Source organism: Phyllostomus hastatus, unplaced genomic scaffold, assembly GCF_019186645.2.
Source record: "Phyllostomus hastatus isolate PE091 unplaced genomic scaffold, TTU_PhHast_1.1 phas_contig_402, whole genome shotgun sequence".
NCBI lineage: Eukaryota > Metazoa > Chordata > Mammalia > Chiroptera > Phyllostomidae > Phyllostomus > Phyllostomus hastatus.
Window position 1 is genome coordinate 11,397,974 of NW_025333873.1, and position 24,604 is coordinate 11,422,577.

Genomic DNA, 24,604 nt, shown 5'->3' on the forward strand with positions numbered 1-24,604 from the left:
CCTGTTTGCTAGACCCCATGCTTTTTTCTTTCTTGGTTTATCTCACTGTTTTGGTGAACCTCTTCCTGAGGAAGAGGGCCTGGGAAATATATTTGTTGAGGCCTTGCACACGTGAAAATGGCTCTGTTTTCATGCCTAATGGATAATGTAATGTGGTTGGATAGAAATGTAGGCTGGAAATAATTTCCTTCAGAACGTTGAATGTATTGCTCCATTGCCTTCTAGCTTCTAGTGTTGCTCTTGAGAATGCTAATGCCACTCTAGTTTAAAACCCATTTTTCTTTTTTCTCTACTTTTTTTGGCCCCCCTTTTCTCTGGAAGCTACGATTTTTCTTATTTTTGATCCCACTATTCTGAAACTTGACCATGTTATGTCTTGGGGTGGTTATTTTTATAAACACAGTGTTAGCTATTCAATGTGGATACTTGCTTTTGGGCAAGTTCATTAAATTATTTCTTCAGTTGTTTCTTCCTCTGTTTTCTCTTTTTTCCTCTGGCACGTCTGTTAGGTAGATGTTGAGTCTCCCGGATCACCTTTAATTTCCTCATTCTCTCTTTTCACCTTTGTTTTTGTTAAAAAGGAGAACTAAAAGTTTATTTTGTTTTTCATATACATGTGTATAATTAATGAAGAAAGTTTGAAGAACTTTTGAGGTCTATTATAAATATGATGAATTAATGATATATATGGTCCTTTAACAAGTGGAGTTCTGGTTAATTTTTTCTGATATATTTTCTATTTACTAATTCTTATGGGCCTCATCTCTTTTTTATAAAGTTGTCATTGCAGTTTTTTTCAGTTGTTGTATTTCTCATGTCTGGTTGTTTTAAGAATCCCCCTTAAGAAGGGAGCAAAGGGAGTGGAGTGTTCTGGGAGCCACTAGTCGTCCCGGGGATTGAATACGCAGTAGGTGTTTAGGAAGGGGTAGTAGTGAAGAAATAGAAAGCTGTTGATTTCTTCCTTTTGATTTGTGTGTCCCCTGCCTTGACGAGCCAGTTGTGCGTGCACATGTGTGTATTGTGTAGGAGCGCAAGCTGGAAAGAAGCAAGGGCCCTAACAGGGTGCAGATGCAGGAGGGGGGCGGGCCCACAGAGAGGAGACACTCCTCTCTGTAGGATCAGGGAAGTGTGCCCGTGGCACTCGCACTTGCTTTGGAGAATGGGTGTGATCTGGGCGTGATGGGCATTCCGGACAAAGTGACAGTGAACAGTGACAAGAGGAAGGCAGCCACAGGTGCTGGTGTGAAACTGCAGGAGGTGTCGCTTGCCTGACACTGTGGGGTGTGTGTGGGAGGAGGACAGGCGATGGCTGGGATAGGAGACAGGGTGTGGAAAGACAGCTGCAGGTCGGGTTTTGGGAGGGTGGCCGGCTGCCGGTCTGGGAGTCAGAAGGATCGGGCATTGCTTCGAGGAACGTGCTTTCAGTTGGGAGATACTAGAGGCTGGGTAACTCATAGTTCAGGCCACAGGTGGCAGGGGCCTATTCATTTTCTTGCGTAGAATTGCTGTTCTGTGCTTTGCCACATTTTGGGCACTGTTTATGTATAGATCGCATTTTATTTATTTTTTATTCTGGTGACTAGTTCCTACATCTCACATTAGCGTGCCAGACACCGGAAGGCAGAGAGCGTGTGGAGTACGTCTTTGTAGTGTACGCCCGGACTTGATCTCTCTCCCACGGTGGGCTCCTTGGCTGAGTAATGCTAACTTCCCAAGGGGAGGAAAAAAGTGGTTTCTGTCTTTTGACTTTTCTCTTTCCTCTCTTCTATTTCATATTCTTGTCCACCCCGTGCTTTTCTCTCTTCTATTTTTCTTGTCCCTTGTAAGAGAAGTATTTTATATCTTAATTCTTTGCTATGTTTTCCTGTTTGTTTGGTTTGCTTAGTTTATTTCACACTATGTTGTTTTGATTTATTACAAAGGTCGGTATTTGATATCTTCTGTTCCTAGCAGTATTTCAGGAGGTTTGAAATGATCATAATGAAAGTTATTACATAATGCCAGTTTGCCACGAGTCAGATTGCACTTATCACTCTTACGGCTTTCCCTTTCTTGGCCCAGGATCCAAGCAAGTTGTAGGTATGTTTTCAGAAGGATGATATTTAATACAAGTTTTGGAAAGTTTGGTGTGTTATCAGACCATGGAAGGAGGGTCCCCTCTTGGTTCTGCAGTCGTACAGTTCTCGGTGGTGCCAGCATGGAGACAGGACCGCATGTGCGTTTCCGGAGGCGGACCGCTACAAAGCACGGAGTGTGTGTGAGTGAGTGCCCTGTGGTGCACGGCAGAAATACTGCTAGGTGGCTTTTGTTGTTTATTATGTGTATTTTTTTAATGAAAGAAGCTGAAATATTCATCACATTTTCATTTATTTTTGGTTACTCTAGTGATAGAGGCCTGCAATATTTATCATCCCCAAGGATTTAATAAATGTGAAATAAGTCAGCCGGAGTGGAGTTGGGATGAATCGGCAACATACAAAACTCAGGGTTTTATGAACTTCATTGTTCCGCCTGACGCCGCGAGCCCTGCTGAAGAGAAGCTGGGGCGGTGAAATGGTAATAATATAAACAAATTAACTGAGGAGCTTCGGGGTGAGCTCCGTGGATTTGCCGTGGTTCACTGTTTTCTTCTTCTACAAACACCAAGTCTCAGCCTAATGAGGGTGTTTTATCCTCCCCAGACGATCTCATGTTCCGGCCCACTCCCCCCCCAGCTCCCCACCCCCACCCCCTCAACTCTCTCCTGCCTTCCCTTTTGGGTTCTCAGAGTTCTCTGTGTTCCGTAGCATTTTGGCTTACAGGTGCATGTTGGTCCGGCTGAGAGGGTTCTTGGACATTCTCTGTGTTCTTGGAGAGCAGCGTTACACTTTTCGTCCAGGGTGCTGTGCCTGGTGGTGGAGACTCAGGTGTGGCGGCTGCTCTCTGAGCCACCAGACCGAGCAGTTAGTTGCTCAGTCACAGAGAAGGGCACTCACGTAATGCGGGTTAAGTTCAAATACAAGACTTTGTCTGGGCACACATTTCTAAATGACATTGCTTTTAGCCTTATACAGCTTTTTAAAAAAGTTTTGTTCCTAATTTCATTGTAAATGTCTACAAGCAAAAGCCGACTTTTCAACTTTGAATCTTGACAGTTCCTTGGTCGCTCACTGCATAGAGAGATAATCAGTGTTTGAAGGTATCATCTTCTGGACCCTAATTTACATCTCAACAAGGACAAAAGATAGAACTCAGGTCTTCTTTCTTGGGCCCATTGGAGAGGCCACGCATGTCCAGTGTCCTTGGTGACTCTGAGCATGGAGGAATTTTTAAGTGCATAAATCAGAGATTTTTAGTAAATGTATAGATTTGTGCAGCCACTACTATAGTCAGGTTTAGAATATTCCTTACCCCTAAAGATCTCTCAGACCTTAGAGTTCTTTGGAATGCAAATCATACCTGAGAAAACTGTGGTAAATACAGATGTGGATAAGAAAGAAAAACAGACTCTTTAAACAGGCTTTTGGTCCTGGCTGGTGTAGCTCAGCGGATTGAGCTCGGGCTGCGAACCAAAGTGTCGCAGGTTCGATTCCCAGCCAGGGTACATGCCTGGGTTGCAGGCCATGACCCCCAGCAACCGCACATTGATGTTTCTCTCTCTCTATCTCCCTCCCTTCCCTCTCTAAAAATAAATAAATAAATCAAATCTTTAAAAAAATAAACAGGCTTTCATTGGAACACTTGCCTCTTTGTTAAGAAAGGTGCTCAGGTCTGGGGTGAGAAAGGCACCCACGGGTCGTGCAGTCAGGGGGGAGGAGCCGTGGCTGACTGGTAACGTCATGTCACGGTCGTGCAAAGGGAGGGTCCGAGTGTCTGGAGGGCGGGAGTTTTTTTCCTCTCGGTCAGCTGTGTTTCGGGTCCAGCGCAGGTTCCGGAGTCACACACTGCTGCCTCACTCAGGTTGCCTTCCAGTGACGACAGTCGGGCTACTGAGTGCCCCGGCCGAGAGCAGTCGGGTCTGCTGCTTCCTCCCAAGCACGCAGCAGGGCCTCCCGTCCTGGGCCCGGCCCGGGAGGTGGGGCAGACGTGGTCTGCAGAGGGCTGCCCCTGGGGGGAGGCTGAGAAACACCTTCAGGGGTGGCCGGCCGTGCTGAGGAGTTGAAGGGCTGTGCTTCATGGACACTGGTTTGCTCGCCTCGTGAAGGTTTCTGACCTCCCCTAAAGCAGAACCTCAAGCATTTGAGATTGTAAGCCCTGTATACTCATGGGATAAAGGGAGTATTCCAAATAAATAGCTCGCTCAGTCGGGGATCAGTGTTTGGTGCGTGACAGAGCCCTTGAGTGACATGATGCTACTGACCTCGCTGGCCCCCAGCGGAGGAAAACGGTTTTCGTGTGGAATGGGAAGGGGTGCGGGGCGGGGTGCTCAGAGGGGCCACAGGCTCTCCTTGATACAGCGCTGTTACCTCGGGAACTTAGGTCGCTCCCACAAGTGTTGCAGTTGGACCTTGTGGAGACGACAGTGTGAAGAGTCCCCTACCTGAAAGGTTCACCAAGGACACGGGTGGATTTTGTTGTCCTCCTGTGAGGTTCCATCTGGACCTGTGAGATGCTTTTGGAAGGTCGTCAGTGGACTTTCCCAGCTGTTACGTTGCCATAAAATTGCCTGTTTTTCTTTCCGGTTCCCAAGGTCCTGTGTGTTCTGGGAGAACCGAGGCATTGATGTGTGGAAAGATATACTCACTATATTGACAGCCCGAGGGCCAGATATGTGTAAATTGCATGATACATTGCTAAGCCCTAACTGGATGAGACCGATAATCTTATGCAGGGTTGCTTCCGGAGAAGAAGTGAGGACTGGAGCCATCGTCTCTGCTGAGGACCTGCCCCTGCAGTGAGAGTGGGCGTCGGCCGCTGGACACGCAGGGAGCCGTTGGCATTTGAGACGTTCGTGTGCAGCCTGGTACCTGAGAAGCCTGCACATCAGTAATCGGGTTGACCTTACGTTAAGGGGTTTTTCACGTTGCCTTTCAGTTTCTCCCTCCTCCGGCACCAGGTTGGTTTTTCGAGGAGGAGGAAGAGGGGCTGGTGTCGCCTGTACAGAAAGCGACGTCCTGGTGGAGGTGGAAGCCCTTAGGTGTGAATTAAGGGACTGCTGAGCTTTTCACGGACTGTGTTTTCTGCGGTGGGGGTGGGGGCTGGGTTTCACAGGCACCTGTTTCTGGGGAGGCAGGGAAGTGAGCCTTGGCCACAGCCTGTGATCCATTTTTATCCAGGATACGCTGTGGATGGGTAGACATACGAGACTCAGAGGATCTTGATTTTTAGCATCCATCAGCTGGCTGTTTTTTTTAAAAAGTAGAAGACAGCACTCTTTATTAATTTGACCTTTTCTGGCCTAACACTGAAAGACATTAAGTTTTTTTGGAAATTGGCTTTCACCCATCCATCGTTCCGATGTTTGGAGATTCTTTGATGGGGTGGGCTAATTCTCATTATGTTACCATTGCAATTAAATGGGCCTTTGACAATCTTTTGAATCTCTTCAGTTGGTCAGTCAATCAATCAATCAATCGACCAGTCCATCTGTCTACACCCTTCTTTCTTTCCCAGTGTTTCAGTGGCAGTTTAACCTGATGGACTTAGGCCAGGGTGACTTCCTTCTTGTACTTGAGTGATTGCTAGCTGGTGGGTCCCTCTCGGGAGCAGAGAGTGGAAAGAAGGCTACTGAATCTTTAGCTGTTTTATAGGAATGAAGGACTGATGCTTCATTATGTCTTATAGACAGTCAGAACGTGTTAAAAAGCATATTTTTGCTGTAATAGAACGGGCACTGGGTTAGGATCAGGGGAGCTGCGCTCTGCTCCTGGCTGTGCTGTTGTCCTTCTTAGCCGTGAAACCTCAGGGCGGGTCATTCTTCTGGATGCACTTTGCCAGCACCGCTCCGGGCAGGGACCGTCGATGGGGTCTGAGCGAGCCGCTCAAACACCAAGGAGGTCTCATGTGGACTGCCGGTATTCACAAGAGGCACGCTGTGAGGGGGGGGTTTGGCCGCGGGCACTATGGAAAGACCCAGCGTCAGCAACACCTGGCAGGCAGCAGTTGGCCGTGTTTCGTAGAGAGGGGGCGAGGGGTCAAAGACAATAATACATTTTCCTGGGAGAACAAGTTTGGAGTAGAAGCCAAGAATCTGGTTTCAGAACCTGGGTGTTCTGAACCTGGGTGTTCTGAAACACGCAGGATGCAAGGTAATGGACAGGTGGACAGGCCGGATAGGCGGATGCTGAACATACTGTGCTTCTGCCGTGGGGTCACTCAGTGCTCTGAAGGACTGGGAGGGAGTTAAGTCTTCAGATGATGACCATTGGCATCAGCTGTTGGGTTGAGGGGGGAAAACAGAGACAAGGGAATCTAAGAAATCTAGACTAATTTATTCATTAGTATTTTTTTTAAACATTCTATTTACTAAACTAATGTTCTTAACAAGTTGTGGATGACAGAATCAGAAAAGAATGCACACGTAGGCTGCATTCTACGTGGTAGAAGGCTTGGTCAGGCGGCTGAGGGATGGGACCCTGGCGTCTGTTCTGATAACAGCCTCTGCAGGGAATCCTTATCCTCCCTCCTCCTCCCTTGAGCATGCTTCTGCTAAAGCTCTGGGAGGTTAAATAAAATGAGTGGGAGACGTCCTTTCCTTTGAAGCTGCCCCAGGGAAGCGTAGGAATAACTGACTCGATGTGTCGCCTCCCTCGCACTGGTGACGGCTTCCTGGAGGCGGAGCTGAGCCCATCAGGGGTGGACCCGCGCGTGACATGGGCGTGGCAGTAGCAGAGCTGGGTGTTCCTCTTCTCTTCCCGAGCCGTGTGAGGGGGTGTGTGTGTGTGTACATACTTAATGTCCCCCCCCCATGTTTAGGGATACAGCTGATGTATGTATATTGGTTGTGTATCCTACAACCTTACTGAACCTGATTATTAATTCTATTCTAGTAGATTTTCAGCAGAATCTTTTGGACTTTTTTTTTTCCTCTCACCCACCCTATATCTTCTTTATAGGCAACTTGAACCAAACTCATTTAACCACTTAACTGCATATGTGATGTCTCCCAAGCCTGTACTCTGTGAGTCACACATGGGCCACGGAGCTGTTTACGCACCTGCCCACAGAACACCCCTCCTGGATAGCTCTGCTCACAGGTACCTTATACTCATTATTTCCTTACCACACTAATCGTATTTCACCTCCACACCTCCATGTTCTTCTGTGTTCCCAAATCTCAATTTGTATCGTTTCCTCCAGGCCAGAACCTGAGGTTCACTTCAGATAACTCTCTTAACTCATTTTTATGAATCTTTAAGACTTGTTGATTTTTCTTCTTTAATATATCTCGAATATGTCTCCTCCTCTCCATTTCTGCTGCCACCCTTACAGTCCAGACACTCATTACTTCTTATCCAATTTATTATCAGCGGTGTTCCCTGCTTCCTGTCCGGTCCTTCTCTGATTTGTTTTCTCTTGTGTTTGCAGCAAGGAACACTGGTCTTAAAATGCAAGTCGGAGCTTAAAAATTCTTCTCTGATTTCCTTTACCTCTGGGGAGAGAGCTGCAGCTCCTCAGTTTAGTATTGAAGGCCTTTTGCAGTTTGGTCTTTTAACTCCTTCCGTCTCGGGTCACACCCATTCACGTTTCTGTGCTCCAGGCCAGCGATCAGCACACTTTCCTGTAAAGGGCCAGGTGGTCTCTGTCGCGGTTACTCACTCTTCCATGGCAGCGTGGGAGTGGCTGCAGACAACACATGAATGGATGCTGTGACTTGTTCCAGTAAAGCTTTTCTTACGAAAACAGGTGGCGGGCCGGGTCGGGGACGGAGGCTGTGGTTTGCTGACTCCCGCTCCAGGTGACTTTGGACACGTGTGAGCTTCCAAGGCTTTCTGCTTCTGCTTGTTTTTCCTCTGCCTAGAATGTCCTTCTTGTTTCTTCTTCTCATCTGTGTGCTGTCTAGTGTTTGGTTGGGGCTGACCCTTTAGAACCCATCTCTATGTTGAAGAGAGAATCCATTGATTTAATTGAGCAGACAGTAATCTGCGAGGCTGCGGGCCGGCTGAGGACAGGCGCCGTGTCCCGTCACCGTGTCATCAGTGCTCATGGCAGCGCTCTCTCCGCACGGAGTGTCTGCCAGTAAGCTGTGGTGCAGCCGTTTGCACTCACTCGGCTTTGTCAAAACGGATAAAAAAGGGAAGAAGCAATAGTGATGCAATAGAACAGAAACTCTGTTGCGGGCAGGAATTTTATCTGTGTTATTTGTAGCTCTGCTTTCGGCTCTGCGAACAGGGCCTGGCAAGTAGGGTGCCCAGTAAATGTTTGTTGAGTGAGTGAGTGAGTGAGAGCCTGACTTCAGCAGAGTGCAAGTTAAAGAGCTCAGGTGGCACAGCTGTGTGACCGAAAGGTCGGAAACAGGTTTTTTTCCAGGCCTTTCCTAGGTGAAATTGTAGTCTCGCTGACCCGCACGACTGTAGATGGCTTTGGGACGGGGGAGGTGAGGTGACCTGACACAGCAGTGGAGCCTCGCTTCTCCAACTTAATTCATTCTGGAAACTCTTCGAGAAGGGATTTGTGCACACCCAGAACCTCCTTTTTTTGTTGCCCGAGAGACACGTGCCTGACCACACAGACACCAGCATGAAAGGGGTGTCAGGTAGAGAACGGAGACCCGAAGTTCTGTTCGACCACCGAGACATTTCTTCCGTCAACGACTTGCTCAAGAGCGAATTTTTCCCGAACCAAGGTGTGTGAGAACCAGGGTTTGACTGTAGGGCAGCGCCTTGTACACTCTCGGTGCTGTCTAACTGATACTGACTTGACTGGACCTGACCTTGAAGTTAAGATTACAGTGAAGACAATTGACTTCCTGTAGTTTTTGTTGGTTATCAGACACCCCGAGTCCCAGTCTTCACAGTCCCGTAAGGTCATAAGAGCTCCCCTGTAGACGGAGGAACCAGAGCCCCAGGAGGTTAAGAAGTGTTCCTCCGATGGCGTGGCCGGCAGGTGACACACTCACGTCGTCTCCTGCCCGTGCTCAGTGGGCTTCTCTCCGTCCCGGGGTCGGCACGCTGCAGCCTGCGGGCCAGACCTGGCCAGTTCGTGTGTGGCCTGTGAGCTGAGAATAGAGTTTACTTTGTTTTTCAATTGTGAAAAAAAAAATAAGACTAGTTTATGACCCATGAAAATGACAGGAAATTCAAATTTCCATGCCCACAAATGAAATTTTATTAGAACATAACCACACTTAAAAAAAATATTGCCTGCGCTTTTTTGCATGCTGACAGAAATAAGCGGTTGTGAAAGACACCATATGGCCTACGGAGCTTGAAATATTTATCTGACCCCTTACAGAAGGTGTTTGCTCACCTCTCTTCTGCACCACCCAGCCATCCATCTGAACATGGGTCCCGTTCTGCTGGGAAGGTATAAAGTGAGGAGCATTGAACTTATAGATTTTCCTATACCTCTTGATTCTGAATTTCAAATTACATTTTAAGGAACTTATAACCAGGTACAATTCAATTTTAAATACATTAAATGCCTAATTATCAAATTGCCAGAAAAATGAAATTTTATTACTGAACTCAGCAGTCTCTGACAGTGCCTTCTCCATCCAAGAAACGTTCTGTGGTTTTGTCTTAACAACGGACCATCCACTACAGTCAGCTGTCTTTGATGGTCCTTAAGCATGCGCTAAGTGCTGTGATGCTCCGTGTTTTGCCTCCTATTTGACTTACCGTGAACCGCATCCTTCAGAGCTCAGCTCGCCGACTCCAACATTGCGTGAAGCTCTGTGTTCTCGGGGCGTGGCACCTGCGCAGCTGCGTCTGCGTCCCCGGGGGGGTGGCCGGCAGGACAGGCTCCCGGAGCCGCCCCCTCCCCGCGAGGCTGACCTCTGCAGGAGGGGGCGCCCAGTGCTCTCTGCCCGTGCTGCCCCCGCGTGATTCTGATGCCCGGTTATTTTTGAGAGCCACTGATGGAGTCATGGTTATGTATGTTTTCTTCTTATAAACTCTTTATGTAATAAAAAATGGGTGTGCAGAACTTTAAATATGGAACTAGTAAGATTTTTTACAGTGAAGAATATTTAAGATACACTAAAGTGAATTACAATTGGGAACATTTCAAAACTGACCCCGAGAGTGGAGTGGCTCCAGCTTCATGGTTAGTGGGCGTAGCTTCTGAGCCCTTACTTTGCCAGGTATGGGCTTAAGCACTTTTTAATTTTGAGACGTGAAGTGTTTTTTCTTTCTTTCCTTTTTTCCCTTCCTTGCTGGTTGTGTTCACCAGCACATTCATTGGTCATTGCACAGAACGTATCGAAGTCTCTCTCCCACTTTTTATTATTACAAGCTTCCTTCCTTGGCTTCAAGAGTTTTTAAGCCACTAGATGGCAGAGTCTTCTAATTATTAGATGGAAGAGCCTTAGTAAACCACTTATAATTCTTGGAAACGACTTGTGTGTCACGTGTTAGCTCTCCCAGCTCCCCAGTAGTGCATACGTGTGATGCTCAGTGGCCCACTCTCTGTCCCCCCTGCCCCCTCCTTGTTACCCCCCCCCCCCCCCCCGTTCTGCTCTGGCGTCTGCCTGTCCCAGCCCCCCCGGCCCCCCCATATGTTTGCTCCATCAGTCACGGTTTACTTTTGTTGTCTGATACCTGTGTTCCTGCTTTGAATTTCGGACTCTTAGAATGTCCAGCTGGGAGAGAGGTCCATCCATCACTTGGCTCAGGCCCTTCCTTTCCCGGGGGGGAGAACGGGAGCCTGGAGGGGTTAAGCCAAGGACAAGGGCTGTGTCTCACTTATCTTTGTGGCCCTGTCGTTCGCTGCACAGAGTGCCCAGATGGATGTCCCTTGAGTGAGGCAGCTCTGGTATGTGCTGTGAGGGTACAGGCAGTCGCCGCGCCCGGGTGGCCCAGTGGGTAGCGATGGAGGTCCATTTAAGTGACTGTTACCGTGTGGAAGGTGGACGGTGGTGGTGAGTGCCCAGGAAGGGAGCAGGGTGGACCGTTTCGCATTGTTACCAACCCCTTTGAACTTCCTGTCCTGCTCGCCCTCCTCGCCCTGTACAGACCAGAAGCGCCCCCTGCGTTTCTTATCTTGCCCTGAGCGCGCCGTTGACAAACTGGTCTCCGAGCTCTTGTGCATCAGGTTCCCTTGGCTTGGGAAGCCCTGTACCTGGTCCCCGTTCTGTCTGGGGAGTTGTTTAACTGACAGACTGTTCTCCCCGGAAGAGCCTTCCTTGGCCTCTTCCTCCACGCAGTTGTCTGTCCTTTGGGCGGTATCGTGCCCAGCTCAAAGGTCGTGGAAGCGAGAGGTCCCGCATACCCACGGTCTGTGTGGACCTGTCCTTTCCCCTGGGCTGGGCGGTGCGCATTGTCATTCCCATGTAGGGATGCACGTTGAAGGGGGTCAGAGGGAGAAAAGGGAGGACAGGATCCGCACCCCTGACCGCCACGCCGTGGCCGCTGGCGGAGGACGGGGGAGCTGAACGCGGCACTGCGCACTGACTGCAGGGAGGACTGTGCGCGGTTTATGGGGCAGGCTCCTCGGTCGCCTAGCCCAGCCCTCCTCGCTCAGCACTCGGTTCGCGTTTGGTCAGCACTGGTGGATGCAGGGCGTAGCTGGTGGCTCTGATTCCTAGGCCCACGATGCTCTTACTTTCCACAAAATTTTGAGGTGAAAGATTATTGGGAAAGTTAATTTCTCTCTCTCTCCCCCCCACTTCTCTCTCCCTTCCTCCCCTTCTCTCGTCCCTACCCCCATTTTTATCAAGAACTTAAGCTTAACTCCCACACATCATGTGCTTTGGCATAAAAAATGTAATTTGTACCGTGGAAATCCTGCTTTGCTGTATACTTTATAGAATAATTTTAAAACAATTATTTATTTTAAAATGCGATTCTTTAAGGAAGCACATAAAAGCCAAACACCCTGTGTATTCAAGGAGATGCTGGCTAATACTACATATAATTATTCTGGGTGGAGGAACTTACTGCAACACAAAATAAGGTTAACCATATAAATTATTTTCTGTAGCGTTGTCTGTCTGTGAATGCAGTTTCTGCAACAATCTAACAGTCATTTCAGTTAGCAAACCACAGAATGCTTAGATACAACCATTAACATATAAACTATCTCAAAATGTCACAAAACAAATTATGTGCTAATTTTATTTTCAGTATTTGACCAGACTTGTGGGTTGATGCTAAGAGTAAAAACCAATTCACGGAATTTTTTTCTCGTGGACTCCATTAATTGGAAAATATTTATGCACTTAATTTGTGAGTGTATTTTGATGCTCCTCTTTAAATTAAAAAAAGAGAGAAAAGTAAAGGGATGCTATAATGAACACCTTAGTCCCTCCTGCCCATAATTGACAAATATTAAGGTTATCTGCTTTACTAAAGATGTGTGTGTGGTGCACAGACACACGGACATATAAATGAAAGGGAGACAGTAGTGAGGATTTCCTCCTTCCGTTTCTTTGTCTCGCTTCCCCTGTCTGGAGGCAGCCGCGCTCATGATTTCGGTGTGCGGCCTTGCAACATGTATTTTGTATTCTTATTACATTGCATACGGTTCCCTGAACAATCTACTGAGTTCATTTACTCATGCCCTCAATTAACTTAAAGTATTCCTAATTTTCCTGCTCTGTAAATAGTGCACGAAACACTCTTTTACCCGGAGACAAAGACACCGGTGCAGGAATTTCTCCCGAGTGTCTGTGGGACCCAGTCTGTGCACGTGCTGCTGAAGTCTGTCAGGTCCCCCTCAACTCCACGTACACACGTGTGAACACACGCGTGTCCGTGTAGCTGGAGCACCGGCGTCCCCAGGCTGCCCCCCGGCTGGCGGGGACAGCACATGGTTGGGTCCCTCGTTCTCCCTCTTTTCCCCGTTTCTCTCCAGTCTGCCCTGACTGGAGGAGGGGTCGTTTGGAAGCAGACATTGAGTCACGTTTGTTCTTTTGGATCTTGTCATAGATCCTGTCATATTGTGGCCAGCCTGAGCTCTGCATGGCCACGATAGTTGTGAGAAATTTTGTAAGAGGAAGTGCTTTCTAGGCACGAGACCAGGAAATAACGGATCTGAAGTCTCAGCCCTGTATCTCCTTCAGTAGTCAGGCAGCTTAAAGTTTTATGTGTCTGTTTTTTCAACTGAAAGTTAGACGCGACATCTGTCCGCTCCATGACGCAGTGCAGATTAAACGATGATGCTCAGTCCACTGAGGAAAGAATGACCCTGTCGATGTAAACATGTGTGTTGTACATTCATCAGATGCAAATCAATTAAGGTATCAGGATCTGCTGTATCTTGCCTTTTTGGGGGCATGTTTTATGAATGACAACTTTTCTGTTTGGAAAAAACACTGATTAAATTTGGAAATGTAGATCCTCAAAATTGCCTGTTTTGTTTCTATTTATTCAGAGAAGTTTTTCCTGATGAGCTGACTTTTGAAAAAACACTCTTCATGGAACATCGGAAGCACATTCACAGAGAGGGCAGAATAACGGGTCTTTTCCTCCTGTCATTCCACTCAACAGCCAGTTCACGGCCAGTCTCGTTTCATCTGCACCCCTGGGCGTTCTCCTGCCTGCCTGAGCCTCAGTTATCCTTGAAAGCATGTTATTTTTGTTAAATATTCCAGTCGTACATCTAAAAAAATAAGGGCTCCACCCCCTGGCTGGTGTGACTCCGTAGCTTGAGCACCGGCCTGCGAACCAAAAGGTTGCCGGTTCAGTTCCCAGTCAGGGCGCACGCCTGGGTTGCTGGCCAGGTCCCTGGTTGGGGGTGTGCAAGAGGCAGCTGTGTGTGTCTCTCTCACACATTGATGTTTCTCTCCCTCTTTCTCTCCCTCCCGTTCCCTCTCTCTAAAAAAGTAAATCAGTATTTTAAAAAATTTAAAAAATAAGGACTCTAAAAAACATAAACATGAAACCATTATCATACTAGAAGATAATTAATAATCATTTGTCAATGCTATCAAACATCCAGGCTGTGTTCTCCCTTAATTCATTGATCTGCTCTCTGTTTTTCTCCTTCTCACATTCTTTCGCATCCAGAGAGAGAAAGTGTTAGTTAGTTCTGAAGAAACCAGGCCATTTATCCTGTAGTTCTTTCTGTCTGGATTTTTAGATTACCCATTGGTTAGATTACTTCTTCATAGATTGTTTGAAGTGTTTTTCTTTTGTCAACTGTATTTTCTTTAAATGGGCAGTTAGACCCAGAGGAATCATATGACTTTATCTGTGGTAAACGTACCTTTTCTGGGGGAGGGGGGGAATGATCTTGGTGTAGGAGAATCATGTGAGCAGCACGCATGCGCTCGTCAAAGTCATGCCCCTACTGCCGGCTTGACTGTGGACCCAGGTCTCCTCTGCCCTGGTGGGCGGGGCTGAGTGCGTCTTCCCCCTGGAGGTTGGCCCGGGGTCGAGACCGCCCACACGGGCTGCTTCAGGCCATCTTCTGAAAATGTATTGCTTCCCATTTGCTGTGACGCACACTTGTTAGAGCCGTACGTAAAAGCAACGGGAAAAGGGCTTTGTGTGACGGCCCAGGGCGTGTTTCTGCGCATAAAGCACATTGACGACGATGCTTTGTGAATTTTGAGAATTTGAGTTGGGCTAAGCTCCCTGTCTCTCCCTGTCTCCCTGTTTTGTGCCGTTCGAGTTTTCCACCTGAGAGTACAGTGGTAGAGACGAGGTGTTGTGTTTGTTTGATGTGTTGCCGTTGTTGGCTCCGTTCAGAAACAGGTAAGAAAGTAAGTGGTGAAAGCCGAGGAGAGTTGGGGGAGGTGGGGCCTGGACCGGCCGCCTGAGCTTGGGGGCTGGGAAGACACCGGTGCGCAGTGGGGTCCGTGCTCGCTCTGACGGCTGCTAAAACACGGGCAGCTAAAACAAGCGCAGGGCCTTACTGTCCTGGAGGTGACCAGTTCGCAGTGGGTTCCCCTGAGCTGAAGTCAAGCGGGGTCGGCCAGGCTGTTCTTCCTGCAGGCTCCAGGCAGGGTCTGTTTCCCTGCCTCCTCCCGCTCACAGAGGCCGCGCAGCTCGGTTGGTAACGGCATGTGGGGAGTGCTGACCGGACCCACTGTGGCGACCGTCTCGCAGTGGACGTGCGCGTGTCGAGTCTTTCGCTGTGCACCTGGCGCCAGGGTAGCGCCGTGTGCACGCTGAGCCTCAGTAAGGCAGATCACGGCTGTTCGGGCTCCACTGTGAACCCGCTTGGTTGGTGTGGTGGTCCCGCAGCTTTGCTTTTTGGTGCTAGCGGTCTAGGCCGCTTTCCCTAGCCCGGAAAGTGAGCTCTGCGTGCCAGCAAGGCGTAGGCAGCGGAGGAGCGAGCCAGTCGTCCTGCGCAGCTGCACTCCTGGCCCCGCCCCAGTGTCCTGGCCACCCCGCCCCCCGCCCCGCCCACAGCACCCCCAGCGGCCATCCCTTCCACCGTTTGTGCCTTCATCGTGTCTGTGCCCTGCTGCAATTAGCATCCTCGTTTATGCCTCTGGGTGAGGCGGCACATCTGTTTATGAAAGTTCGTTGGTTTGATAACAGACAGTCCCTTCGATATTCAGTGGCCAACTGTAAAACAGTTTTTCTCGTTTCCGAATCCCCAGCTGGGTTTCAGGTGCTTCCATGCCTAAGCCTCACCCCTGCGTGAGTGAGGGTAAAGATTGCAATCCAAAGACCGCTTGGTTTTGTTTTGCTTGTTTCATCTAACATATTCACCCTCTAGGTGTAGTACATAGTAATTTTACTGTAGTCTTCCTGGCGAAGGTAACCGTTTCTGCTCTTTGCTCTGATGTTGTCTTGTTTATCTTTGCAGTTTATCAGTTCTTTTTGTTTTTCTCCGTTTCAGGCTGTTACTGGTGGGCGGATGTGCATCTGCTGAAGGGGGCCCGTCGAGAGCCTCTCGCTGTGGCCTTTCTGCCTGGAGGGTGCTCTCGGGGTCCCCTCATTACAAGCAGGTCACCCACGGTGGAGACGGCGCCACTGCGGTGAGTACCAGTTACAGCGCTTCCTCTGCCAGCAGGTCGTGGGCAGGGGAGCCTGTGGTCAGGTACGGGGGCGGGGGGGTGGGGTGGGCGCGAGTCATTTGTCCTGAACGAGGGGAATGACTTACTGCTGGTGAAGTCGTAGTGCTTCTCTCAAGTGCCAGACTTACCTGAAGCATGTTTTGTGTAACTTGTTCTCATTCCTAGAAAAACAGAAGTCCTAACGGAAATCTAGTTACTTGCATTTACTTATTTAGACGGTATGATTGTAAGCGCTCTCTATGCGCTGCAGCTGTTCTGAGTACTATTAGGTGTTTTAGCTCATGGATTTATTCGTAACCCTTTCGGGTAGGTGTTGTTAACAGCCCGAGACTCCTGAGGACGAAAGGGACGTGTAGTTTATTTTGTACCTTCGCCTGGTCCAGCCAGCAAGTGGCAGAACTAGGGTACCGACTGGCAGGAGGTGCCCTGCGCAAGTTCCTGAGTCTGAGGTGCCCTCCTCCCATCTCGTTTCATGTTTACACGGCCTCCTTCCCACCCTTCATTCATTCGCCCGCCCTGTCCGGGAGCTCCCGTGCTGCAACTCTGTGTCCGGCGCCTCTGTGTGCTGTAGTGGTAGGGGCTCGGGTCCGGAATGATGAAAGCAGTCCCGCAAACAGACGGATGAGAAATCCAACATCTCTCTGGGTTGTGACACCAAGACATATTCCTCATTGCTGGCTGAGCCTGCTGTTGGCACCGTGACTCTCCTAAACACCCTGTTCCCTGTAATGATTCCAGGGTCCACGGGGGCTGCCCTGTCTCGAGGTCCCACTGTCTCCATTTACGGGCTTAGCAGGGGAGGAGAGGGCTGAAAGGTGGAGCGTTTCCCTGTCCTCACCCAGACTTGATACCACGCCTGCTCTCAGTTCACTTACTGCAGCCAGTCGCGGGACCCCTCGGGCTCTCGGGGGTCTGGGGAGTAGCTCTCCGTGTGTGCGGAGGGCGAGGACAACTACGTGTTGGTGACCACTGCTGTGTCCGCCGCAGTGGCTGCCCTGTGAGGTTGTGTGCCTTGGTGATTTGTGTAAACTGCAAACGCTTGATCGGACAGCACGCCCTGCACTTGTGCGTGGCCCGCCGCGTGGCGGGCACCCGACAGTTTCGAGTGGCGGGGGGGAAGGGCCCATTAACGTGACCCACCGCGTGAGTGAGTGTGTTACACGGGTCTTTTTTCCTATAATGACTGTGTTTGTCCCATTATTTCTTCTTAAAATATATTTATTTCAAAAGAATCCTCTAAAACCACGGATGGTTAAAGGGTTTGGTGTTGAAAAGGTGCTAACAAAGAAGTACTTTTGCAAAGAAATCCTTAGCAATTATAGTAAGCTTCCACTAAGGTTTTCTTTAGCTTTTAGCCCATATTGAAATATGTGATTGTAAATCTAACCCAACAAGGCACTTTTTTTAAAGAATCAATTAGGCCTGCTGACTGGTCGCTGTGGCACCAGGCCCTCAAACCGCCCGCGTTTTCAGGCCCGGTCACACGCAGGACGGCGACGTGGGCTCCTCCGGCCCCTCTGCCCATCCCCTCTGCCCTTCTCCTCGCCAGACTGCATGAGTCTGGCACCCGCTGGTTCTCTCTGGAGGGTTCGGCGAGGGCCCCCTTGCAGACCGGGGGCCTGAGGCCCGGGAGACCTTGAGAACTAAGAACGGGGGCACAGGGGTGGGCCCAGGGCCTCGTGTTCCTGTTTGTGGCCGTCCCCTCATTCCCCGCGTGAAAATGCACACTTGTCGGCGGCCTCGTCCCACTTTCGCTGCGGTGACTATCCCGTGGGCTGTAAGGAGGAGTGGGGCTGCAGCTACTTGTACGCTGTGGGCGTGGGCATGCTGTTCCACGTTCGCAGGGATTTGGTCCGGCTCCTCCCTCTGTTGGCACTCACGTCCAGCTACAGTTTTAACTGTGGACTCTGTGAGGGCAGACCTGGTCGTGACTTAGTCAAAAAGCAAAGCTGTTCAAAGTCAGAGGGCTTTGCTTTTTGACTCGAAGTGCGGTGTCTGTAGGTCGTGTTTACATGGTTCGGTCAAAAAATAATTTTAAGAAGAATGTATACACACAGGGAAAGTCAGCGTGGCAGGAGGTCAGTAACGGGTGAACCCAGTGGAAGGCGTGCTGGACTTTCGTTGTACGATCTTTCCAGCATTTCGGTTGCCATGGCACGCTGCGTCAACGCCGGAGGCGAGGGGAAGAGGAAGAGCGGGGCGGAGAGGTGTGGAGCACCCCCGGAGAGATGAAGGGGGCGGCCTGCGTGAGTCCGTCTCAGGGCCGCGTGGCCAGGCGTGATCGTGGCCGTGGCCTGGGAAAGGGCAGGCCGCGGGGGCCACGGTGCTCGCACTCCCCGTGGCTTCTCTGAGCCCTTCTGGGCGCCTGCTTTGGCCTCTTCCCGACGTGCTGGGATCTGTTCTGCTCTGCCTGGCCCTTCCCTCTCTGCCCTGAAGCTTTGGTATCAGAGTCTTTTAAAAGAAAATTGCCTGTGCACCGACAGAGTAAGTGGGGAAAAATATTGAATTGCCAGTTGAATGCTCTGCTGTATGATTAACTTCTTGAAATGCTGCAAGTATATATTAATTATGTTAGTGGCTTTTAAACGTGACTTGCAGCTAAACTTACAGTCATTCTCCATAGCCTTCCCCTACCTCAAAGCCGTTCGAATTAATAGAATTAGTCCCTTTTGTCAGACGGCAGACACTGTCCTCACGGAGCCTCCTCTTGCTCTTTGTTAGGGGTTGCTCTTGTGCTGGGGGTGGTATTGACCACAGAGTGCTGCCGACATATACTCCGGTCTCTTGCGAGGCTGCTAGGTTGTAAAAGAGACTATGCAAAACTCAATACGTGTATTGACCAAGCTTTCTGAATTAATGTTGGTGTCATCGGTGTGAGGCAGTTTTACTTACTCGTTTGTTCAACACTGAATCACTGCCCCAGTTAATAGCTCTCAAGGCGGCCCTCCGGGCTTCCCTGTGTTGGAGGGTACAGCTGTGTCCTCGGCTGAGGTCGGGAAGCCGTAGCAGATGAGGGGTTAGAGTGCAGTCACTGGGCGGCGGGCGCGGACCCAGGTTGGGAGTCAGAGGGCTGGGATTGGAATTCCAGCTCGTCACTTCGCCCTGCGTATCCGGGCTTTTGCCAGGGTCGGATGAGGGAATATGTGTGAATGTACTCGATCAATCATAAAATGATCTACGGTGTTAACTATTCTCTATTTCTGTTTTTAAGATCAAAATTTTAGAAAAAAGTAAAGTGAACAAAACTGACTGTAGTTCTCGTTACTGATGCTGCTTTTCCAGTATAGCATGTTGTGGAGAGATCAGAGCTTTATGGAACCCCGCTTCCCTGAGAAATCCTAGTGCCCTGAGAAGGGGGAGGTGATGAGAAGAGCTTCTCCGTGGGTCGGGGCTCGCCGCCTGCCGGCACCTGTGCCTGGGTGCCTCCTCCGTCCCCTGGTAGCCCCGGCTGGCTGTCCTCGCGCCAGGGAGGGCTGGCCCTTCTGTTGGCCAGCTGGGTCTCACGCGTGCTCGTCGGAGGGTGTGTTCCTGTGTCATCGGTTTTGCTCTCTGTTAGATTTACCAGCGTATGGCGTGCCTCTGCGTTTCTCGCCGGAGAAAGCCTTCAGTGTAGCTCCCGGGGGTTTGAACTCCCCGGGACCCTGCTGCCTGCCGCCCAGTGTCCAGTCCTTCCTTCGGCACGCTCAGGAGCTGCCTGTCCTCGTCTCTGCGCCCTCTCTTCCCAGGCTTTCCTGAACTCACCTGAGAGGGGGCTCACCTCTATCATCCCACCGATACTCCCTTATTGGTACTGTCAGTGCCTTCCAGTACTGTACCAGTTTGTCAGTTTCACTGACATTCTTTAATTCCTCCTAATTGCTTACCCAAAAATTAGTTTATTCTACTATTTCCCTTTCCTTTCTCCTCCCTTTTTTTAGTTGTATTATTTCTCTGTCAAAACACATATTTACACATTAATTTCTACCTTTACCTTCAGTTTTATTTTTTTTTTAGGCTTGGATGTCCATTTACATGTTCCAAAATGCTCCTGTATCCTTTTGCTGAACTTTTCCCAGGCATCTCTTGGTCAGATGAAATTATCCTCTCGTAGATGTTTTGTGAAAGGCTCGTAGGTGAAGAGTTTCTTAAGTTCTTGTATGTTCAGAATTGTTGTCCATAGCCCGGATCTGAAGGACAATGTGTCTGGATGTAAAATCCTTGGTTTACCTTTTTTTTCCCCATTGCACTTAAAGGAAAAAAAAAACAAAAACTAGTCTGTTGTTGCTTTGTGTGGTATGTGGAGTTGGAAAAGTCTGATGTAAGTTCAATTATTTCCCCTTTGTACCTTGTTTGGCCCTTTTGCTTGGAGGCCTTAAGGATTTTCTTTATCTTCAAAATCTAACAGCTTTCCTAGGGCTTTTCCTGGAGTTGATCATTCTGGGTTAATTTTCCCGGTATCCATTGACTCTTTCAGTTACAGATTTGGATCTTTTTCTCTTTCTGGAAAGATTTCTTGGGTTATGAATTCGGAAGTGACCTTAGGGAGGCCTTGGGCCTCTGTGTCGGCTTCCCGTGTCTGTCCCCGTGGGCCTCCAGGAGTTTCTTATTCTGCTTTGGCTGCCACCGGCCCGAGGTGGGCCTGCGGGGGGTCGTGGGCACCGGGTGAGAGCAGGTGGGAGCGACACCCGGGATTTGGGGACCTCTCCTTCTGCTTGAGGTGATTTTCAAGTTTGTGTGTCTTCTGTCTTCGGGTTAAGCTGTGGGCGTAGTTTTCATGTAGAATTATTTTTCCCATCTTGCTTTTTCTTGTGGTTGGAGAAAATACTGGGAGTTAGGGTGTCATACTGTCTTAGCTACTCAGCTCTGGTGGGGAAAATGTTCACTTCAACAGAACAGTACCCTGTCCTCTTTGCCTTTTGCTTGTAAATTAAATACAATTCACGTAACCTACTATTAACCAATAACCATTTTAAAGGGTACAGTTCAGTGGCACTTGGAGCATTTACAGTTTTGTGCATCCATCGGCTGTTCCGTCGCAAAGCACTTTCATCAGCCCAAGAAGAGACTTCGTGCCCATTGAGCTCCCTCTTCTACCCCCCCCCCCACCACCCCCACAACTCCTTGCAGCCCGTGGTCTGCCCTCAGGTTCCGTGGACCGCCTGCTCTGAACGCTTCCTGCGAGTGGAACCGTGCAGTGTGGCCGTTTGCGTCTGGCTGCTCTTCTTCAGCACAGAGTCTTGGCGGTGCATCCGAGCCCTAGCACGTCTGTGCTTCGGCCCTTTGTGTGACTGAATGGTAGTCCCCTGTATGCACTGCACCTGTTTATCCAGTTACTGAATGGACACTGGCGTGGTTTCCACTGTTTGGCTGTTGTGTTACGGTGTCGCTGTGAACGTTCGTGCACACGTGTGTGTTTGAGTGCATGCTGCACTTTATTCTTTGGGTATGTGCTCAGCCGGAGTTGCTGGGTCCTGTGGTGATTGTGAGTTGACTTTGTGAGGGCCCACCCTCCTTTCCCCAGGGCGGCCGCGCCCTCGCACCCCCCCTCCAGCAGGGGGCCAGGGCTCCCAACCCCGCGCATCTCCTGCGTCACTTGTTATTTTCCTTGTTAAAAATCGTACCTCATCTCTCTCTCTTGCTTTTGTAAGTGTATTTCTTAAATCTAAAGACACAAAGAATCTTGTGTCATTTCAAATCCTGGTTTCTAAATGATGATTCCTTTTCTGGTGTGGAAAGAATTCCCTCAGAGTGAAACTTCTGTTGGAAGCTCTGCCCGTGTCCGCGGTCCTGGTAGGGTGACGGCCTGTGGCGGCATCGCCAGAGAGCAGCCGGGAGTGGATTCTGACGTGCAGAGTCACACCAGACTTGGGACACGTGTATTTAGAAAAGTGCTCAGTTGTGGGCATATTTGTAAGACTTACTGCTTGGTGGACTTTTTTTTTTCAAATAAAAAAAGCCTCACCAATATTTCTGACACTGACGATTTTCTTTACTGTGACTTTAAATACGACCTTTGCTATAGTTTTCATTTTACGACCCAAGGACTGTATGCAGTGAGAGAGCATTACATTGATCTTTCTTTGTACGATGTGCGTTTATTTTGCAGGTGCCGAAGACGCTGGGCTTATTAAGGATGCTAAGTGGGAAGCTTTACAGCCGTCCAGGACAAGAACAGGTAACTCTTGAACTGAAAACCCGGTGCTTCTCGAATACCCTCCGCAGACCACCACGGCGGGCAGAGTCCAACGGACCCTGGATGTCCGGCCATCCTCCTTCTCCCGGGTGCACTCTCAGCCGTGCGCGCTCTGTGTGGGCCTGCGCACGGGCAGAAGTTCGTGCAGGCCTTCCCTGAAGATGTGCCTGTTTCGCTGTTTAAAAAAATCCCTGGGGGCATTCTGGTGCTTGGGGAAGGGTTCATGAAACAGCTTGAAGTGTTGATAATTGTTTAAGCTGGTTGTTGTGTCCATGGGCATTCACTGTACCATATTCCTACTTTCGTTGGTGAGTGCGAATCTGTACAGCCAAATGCTTAACGAGGATTGTGAGTTCACAGCGTGGATAGCATAGCACCAGGTGAAACTAAGGGGACAAAGAACTCACCGCATTAAAAGCAATTGGTAACGTTTTAGTTAATATATTTATTGCTTAAGGGTCTAGACAGAAAGGAAGGAAAGGAAGGAGGAATCGAGAGAGGGAGGAATTCAATCAAAAGAAAGTTTAGTACATTCATTATTTCCCTGGTCACAATGCTGTTGTTAAATTATCACATTATCAAGTATACATTTCTTTGTTATTGTTAACTAGATTCATAAACTTTCTACTTGCTTTGTGTGTACTTTTAGTGCAGTTGTTTAATGGAGCCTTTGTAATACCTGGGAGTTACCATATAGGTCACATACGGCTAATTATTTCGGTGACCGAAATCGTAAAGCACTCTACCCAGGGGCATGCCTGTGACTGCTGGAAAGGCCGGGCGGGCCCAGGAGGGGCGGTGACCGCGGTGCAGTGGCAGTGACAGGGCCTGGGGCCGAGGGCCCTGCACCTAGTTCAGGCTCTGCTGTCGACACTGGAACGATCCGGGGCAAGCACCCTAACTCTCGCGGGTCTGCAGTTTCTTCTTCGTGAAGTCCACAGGATGGGTGGAGAGGTCTTGTAGCTCACACCCATCTGTGCTTCTGGGGCTTCCTTGACGTGAAACCGAGGGGCCTGTTGGTGCCAGGCCCTTGGTCTTCTGCCCCCGCCCCCGCCTCCATCCCAGGGGCCGGGGTGTGCCGCCCTCAGAACCCTGCTTCAGGGGCTCTGCTTTCATTGCTTCCCCCTCCCATTGCTCCCGGCGTTTGTCTTTAATCCGAGCTGCATCCAAGTCTGGGTTCTGGGGCGGCCTTATGCGGGGAGGTTAGAGGGTGCGAATGTTTTCGCCTGTCTGCTCATCCAGTGATGTGCCTCACTTCCCAGAACTGTTCTGTCTGTTTCTGATGGTCAGTGTGGATGATACGGTGAACGGAGTCGGGTGTAATTCTGGGCTTTCAGTCTAGTCATGCTTAGTTTTTTGTTTTGTAGCTGACACTCAGCGTCAATCTCGGGCCACCGTAGGGAATGGTGGGGGCATGACCCTTCTGAGGGTGCACGTGCTACCCCGTCCTGCCCGATTAGTGCCGTCTGGGGGTGCTGGGCCCTGTGTTGCTGGATTTTGTAAATGTTCAGGAGAAAGAAGGCTCCGGGCTACCATGTTCATGCCTCTGTTTTATTCTTGGGGGTTAGGTTACCTTGGACCCTGTCCTTAGCGAATCCATTGATGGGAAATGGATGTCCATTTAGTGTTCGGTTGAGTCTTGTGATTCTGTGGTAGGTGGGAGGCAGGTGGTATTTCTGCTTGTGTAGTTTCTCTCGTGGTAACCGAGCAAACCCGGTTTCTCGAAGGAAGGGATTGAGAGATTTGGATAAGTAGGACTCAAAAGCCAAGACTTGCTCTTTGTGCCCTGAGGCTGGTCATGTGTACCCTGAGGCTAAAATCAGTGTATACAAAGTTTCCTCTGTGGCAACAATTAGATTCTCTAAATTGGGTAATTTGCCAGCAAATCTGAAAATCTTAAACATTCAGAGAGTTCCCTAAATTAAGGAATGCATTTCTCCCCTGGCTGCACTAACTCCCATCACGCTGGATCCTCTTTTCTTCCATCTCTGTCTTCCTTCCCCTCCCTTTCTGTCTCTTCCCCAGCATGATGTCGTGGCCCGTGTGTGATGTACAGAATATGCCAGACATTGGGTACATATAGAGTTTTATAGATGTGGACCCCAAATTCAAGAAATTCACGTTCTACTCAACATCAGCCCATAAAAGTTATTGAAAACTTATGGTTATTGGTGCATGATACTAAGGAATATTTTTATAATGCCCTCATTTTAGGTTTCGTGATATGCAAAGTATAACACTATAAGAGAGATTTAAAAGTTCTCCTTAAGGGTAAGAGTCCTGTTTGTATATGCTGGGGCACATTTCTGATGTCGTGAGGGTGTTGGAACTCGTCATTAGGAGAGACCATTTACGACCTGGCACTCTCGAAAGGGTGTTAT

The 24,604-nt window shown here is 49.3% G+C and overlaps 1 protein-coding gene across 4 annotated transcripts in view; it reads left to right on the top strand.

Annotated features, from left to right (window-relative positions):
- The window catches only part of NBAS (NBAS subunit of NRZ tethering complex), a 243,145-nt gene that overhangs the window by 23,063 nt on the left and 195,478 nt on the right, over positions 1-24,604 (top strand). For all 4 annotated transcript variants that reach the window (XM_045844418.1, XM_045844421.1, XM_045844420.1 and 1 more), the window contains exons 10-11: positions 15,874-16,012; positions 22,137-22,205. In XM_045844418.1, coding sequence (XP_045700374.1) covers positions 15,874-16,012; positions 22,137-22,205 — 208 coding nt within the window. The remainder of the gene's footprint in view (positions 1-15,873; positions 16,013-22,136; positions 22,206-24,604) is intronic.